Genomic DNA, 4886 nt, shown 5'->3' on the forward strand with positions numbered 1-4886 from the left:
ATAAATAGCAATTCAGATTAAAAACAAATATGTTTCAAGTAGATATAAGGTCTAAAAATGAAATAAGATTGAAATCAGATAAAAAAACATTTGTTATTAAAGCAAATATAGGATATTTGTTCTTGGAGACATCTCTGTCTTGAAGGAGGTAGTTATGTCGTACAAAGTGTCTGATTGTTTGTTTATATTTTATTGATAACATTTATCACGGCACAAAAATAAATAAAAACAATATTATACTTATGTGATAACTGTACAAGTATATCATGGCGTAATGTGCATAATAAAATAATAATATTTGCGGTGTTCAAATTGTTACCGACTCAATTTGTTTTTACTGTGAACAACTTTGTGATAAACATCATATTGTATTGTCCATATTCGTGTGTATAAAAAGAAGTATTGAACCTTTATGTTAATTTCTTTATTTCAGTCTTACATACGTATATAAAATTGCATATAAAACGTAAAACATAAACATAAAATACATTAAAAGCCATTCTAAAAGAATTACAAGAGACTATTTATTTTACCTCTAAGGGAGACAAGTCCACAGACCATATCAGAGCAGTTTACTCTTTTATGCACTGAGGAGTTTACCCCCTTAGCTACACACATTTCACATAATCATTATCATTAATTAAAAGGTTTTTGTAATTTAAGAACATGACCTCAATAAATTCTTTCTATTGCATGTTTTTCCTCCAGAAGGTTACATTGTGGTACAATGAATAAAATGATACCAAAATGCTTAAATGCAAATGATAAGAAGAAAAATTGACCGTTATACGTTAAACTCAACCTTGGAAAGTAGGTCATTTATTACACTTGATACTTTACAATCTTAAAACATTACTAACTACAGTATATCAACGATTTATTTTCTTTAATATAATTTACATGATGATCTGTTTTATCCATACAATATATTGGCTTAGTCAATGGATGTTTAATACAGAGGTAACATATATTTGTCCAATATGTAATAAATATGGCCATTAAAACTTATGTCCTGCCAAATAAAAATTACTAAGACTGTTTTATTATAAATCTTTATACCGTCCAATTAAATTTATCTAGGACTATATAAACTTCAAAATAATATTCACCTTTTGAAGAATTGATATTGATGTGAGACCACAGTCTTAGTGTGGCTAAAATATTTATCTTAAAACCCACACTCCAGCAAAACATTTACCTATCATTCTTTTATATATACAATGTACATATTTTAAATTAAAATAAAAACATATAAAAAGACACATCAGAAAAAGGAAAAAGAGAGCAATTTGTACACTCTTATTTGTAAAGGAAAGTTACCATTCTCTTTAGTATGTCATAGCAGGTTTTGGCAATATACCGTACACAACTCGTATTTGAGAACATAAAAGTAAACTTCTCCATTATTGTCATTGTGTGAAATTGTGGGTTTTTGACACTCATTTTTTCAAATAGATCTACACGAATATCTTCAGAGATAAAACATTCCATTACAGCATTAAATTCACTTTCTACCTTGTCATTACAAAAAGGACAAAGCCTTTCATTTACTGGTAGGCGTTCACATCTACCTGTCTCTATTCTAAGTGGTGCATTTCCACATCTGACCTTAGCAAAAGCGGACCTTTGGCAACGCGGAATTATGATTTTGCAATATTCCTCTGGTCCAAAAGTTGTCTTAATCTGCCTATATGGACGTAGTTTGTTGCGACCGAACCCGCTTCCACTTCTTCCAGATGTAAACATTCCATTATGCAATGAAACTTTGCATTGTTCTAGATTGAACTTTTTCTAACATAGCTTTTTTGATACCATATTTTCATTTTACAAAATTCTGTACATCCAAGATCATTAAAAAATTGTTTTGGTCTGAAACACCAGTTTTTACATCTTGAATTAGCATACATGAAGACTTTGTAGATTGTTTTGGATCTAGGCATCATACATAGTATATGACAAAAATTAGGAACACTTATCATCTGTGTACTGAAAGTTGGTTGACAGCCCATGTCGCCTATCAGGGCTGCTGACGGAAAGAAACGGGATGCCCTAGGAACTGGATCAACTGCGCATGCGTAGTAGTCAGGCGGACTTTCAAAACTTCTCTGAAAAATTATTCCAAATCGTAAATCGCAGCAAGATCAAGCGTTATTCTTTAAGCTTATCAGGTTCTATTCCACTCCTTAAACATTCCTCAATAGAAATCCAGAGCCCCACCGATAAGACCAGCTTCCACCACACGATTTTTCCTTCGTGCACCATTTGCAAGAGGAATTTCCTACCGGAGCACCGGCTGCGCATTATCGCGCGAGACAAAATTCATCTGTTCACCGGCAAATTGTCAACATCAGGCACTCGTTCTTTTTGAACAACAAACAACTGTTGATGCATTATCTTGTAAAGTATGTCCATTAACTCGTCTTAAACATTCATTAAATCAACGAACTACATGGTAAGAATTATGCTGATCTCTAAACCTGACTTTTTACCTTTGGTTTTAGCAATATTTGCCAAATTAAATAGTACACTCAACCATGTGTCTGTAAACAACATAGGGACTGCTGATAGGGACTCCGTGGTGTCGGAAACTTTCACATATGCCAGTTTGTGCAACACAGACCCCATTCCCTCACTACATGCAGTGCAACCTGTATGTGGCCAAGGTATCTTCTTCAAACGCAAACAACACCTTCGCTTCCTCAGTTTTCTACTAAATCTATGATCATCTGATACCCAACTGAACCTTGGACCAAAACAGCGCAAGTTTAAGTTCCCATGCGGCGTTTGTGAGAAAGGCTGCCATTGGAATCAGTAGGCTATCTGCTGCGATGAGTGTGAAACATGGTACCATGCTAAGTGTATACAGCTGAATGATGCTGTCTTCCTGCCATTCACTAAATCTGACAACGATATGAGCTTTACATGTTTTTCTTGTGGTATCCCCAACTTCTCTTCAAGCCTATTCGACTCGGTCTATGTCCACCAGATTGACATAGATCAACCAAACCATAGCAACAGCCTACATTCAGTTATCAGCAGCGACATCTCAGAACTAGAGATCGTATCAAGCGTCAATATATCAGACATATCCAATATTTCCAGATCAACTCACAGCACTTATAGTAAGGAAAACTTCCATCCGTCATGCTCTAGTCCTTAAAAAGAATTTCAAGCACAAACTTCGCACAAACAACATCTGACTAGCCAGCATTAATATTCAGAGTGTCTGCAGCTCCAAAAAGAAAGCAAGCTTCTGGAACTTCCTTGAATCTGTCAGCTGCGACATCATATGTGGCTGTGAAACGTGGCTAAACCCAACAATATATGATGCTGAAGTTCTTCCAACTAACATCAACTACACCATACACCGTAAGGATAGACCTGATAGCTATAGAGGGAGCCTAATTCTTATTAAGGACAACATTGTCAGCGAACCAGTCGAAGTCAACACTCCATGTGACATCCTATTCCAGAAAATTAAATGCATCAATAAAGAGACCCTCATCATCGGCTCAGCTTACAGACCAACTAATAATGATGAAGAATATTCAAGACATCTATTCAAAGCCATCTCACACATCTGCAATAAATTTAAAAATGCTACTATTTGGATTGCAGGTGACTTCAATCTACCAGATATTAATTGGTCAAACAACGCAATCAATGGACACCAATACAGGAAAGCAATAAATGAACAATTTCTTCTCCTAGAACCTGAACTAGGCTTCACACAAATTGTTGACTTCCCTACAAGAGGCGACAATATACTTGACCTTTTCCTCACTAATCGACCACAACTTGTCAACCGCTGTACAACAACCCAAGGGATAAGCGACCACCACGCCATATTTGTTGACACCAACATGTGTGCCACACGTATTAAACCAACAAAGCACACCCTGTACATGTGGGGGAAGGCCAACATCAATACCATTAAAGAAAAAAGCAAAGCCTTATCAGATACCTTACAAGAGAAAATCAACCCATCTTCAGACATTAATTACATCTTGACTTTTTTCAAAAATGGCTGCCAAAAGATCATTGAAGATGAAGTCCCACATCGCCAAAGTGCTCAAAGATTCAATCAGCCATGGATCAACCGGGATATAAGGCGAATTACCAGACTGAAACGAAGGTGGTTCCGGCGTGCCAAGAACTCAAACTCCACTTCTGACTGGTCAAAATATAAAGATATCAAAAGGAAAGCCCAGCGCCTAAGCAGATCTGTCCACGATGCCCACATATCAGACATGCTCCAGCCAGACCATTAAAACCCAAAAGTCTTCTGGAACTACATCAAATCCAAGAAAAAAGACAACTTTGGTGTGTCTCCACTCAAGAAGGACGGTTTGGCATACAGCGATGGTAAACAGAAAGCTGAACTTCTAAACAACCAGGTCACCTCTGTCTTCACCAAAGAGGACATGGCTCAACGCCCTACTCTTCCTCCAACTCTAAACCCTATACATGTCACGATTAAGGGCGTCCAGACGCTTCTGTCGAATCTAAAGCCACACAAGGCTCCAGGCCCAGACAAGATACCCACTAGGCTCCTCAAACTTGCATCAGAAGAGTTGTCTCCAGGCCTAGTAAAGCTATTCCAACTGTCTCTGGATCAAGGTCAGAACCCACTTGACTGGAAACCGCCATTGTCTCACCTGTCTTCAAAAAAAGAAATCGCTCATCACCATCAAAATACAGACCTATCTCTATAACATCAGTCTCCTGCAAAGTACTGGAACACATCATCTTCAGCAACATCATCTCACTTTGACTCATACAACATCCTCTTTGACTACCAACATGGGTTCAGAAAAAAATCGCTCCTGTGACACTCAACCACTAATGACCATCAATGACTTAGCCAAAGGAATATATAACAACCA

At 37.0% G+C, this 4886-nt stretch overlaps 1 protein-coding gene across 1 annotated transcript; it reads left to right on the forward strand.

Annotated features, from left to right (window-relative positions):
• The first annotated feature begins 2449 nt into the window (after window positions 1-2449).
• LOC132726133 (uncharacterized) lies at window positions 2450-4271 on the forward strand. Its single transcript, XM_060711406.1, has 2 exons — window positions 2450-2650; window positions 3222-4271. Exons 1-2 carry the CDS (start codon window positions 2450-2452, stop codon window positions 4269-4271), a joined length of 1251 nt encoding a protein of 416 aa, XP_060567389.1.
• Window positions 4272-4886: the final 615 nt, after the last annotated feature.

The sequence above is a fragment of the Ruditapes philippinarum genome, unplaced genomic scaffold, assembly GCF_026571515.1.
Source record: "Ruditapes philippinarum isolate M1 unplaced genomic scaffold, ASM2657151v2 ctg1824_1_1_1_1, whole genome shotgun sequence".
NCBI lineage: Eukaryota > Metazoa > Mollusca > Bivalvia > Venerida > Veneridae > Ruditapes > Ruditapes philippinarum.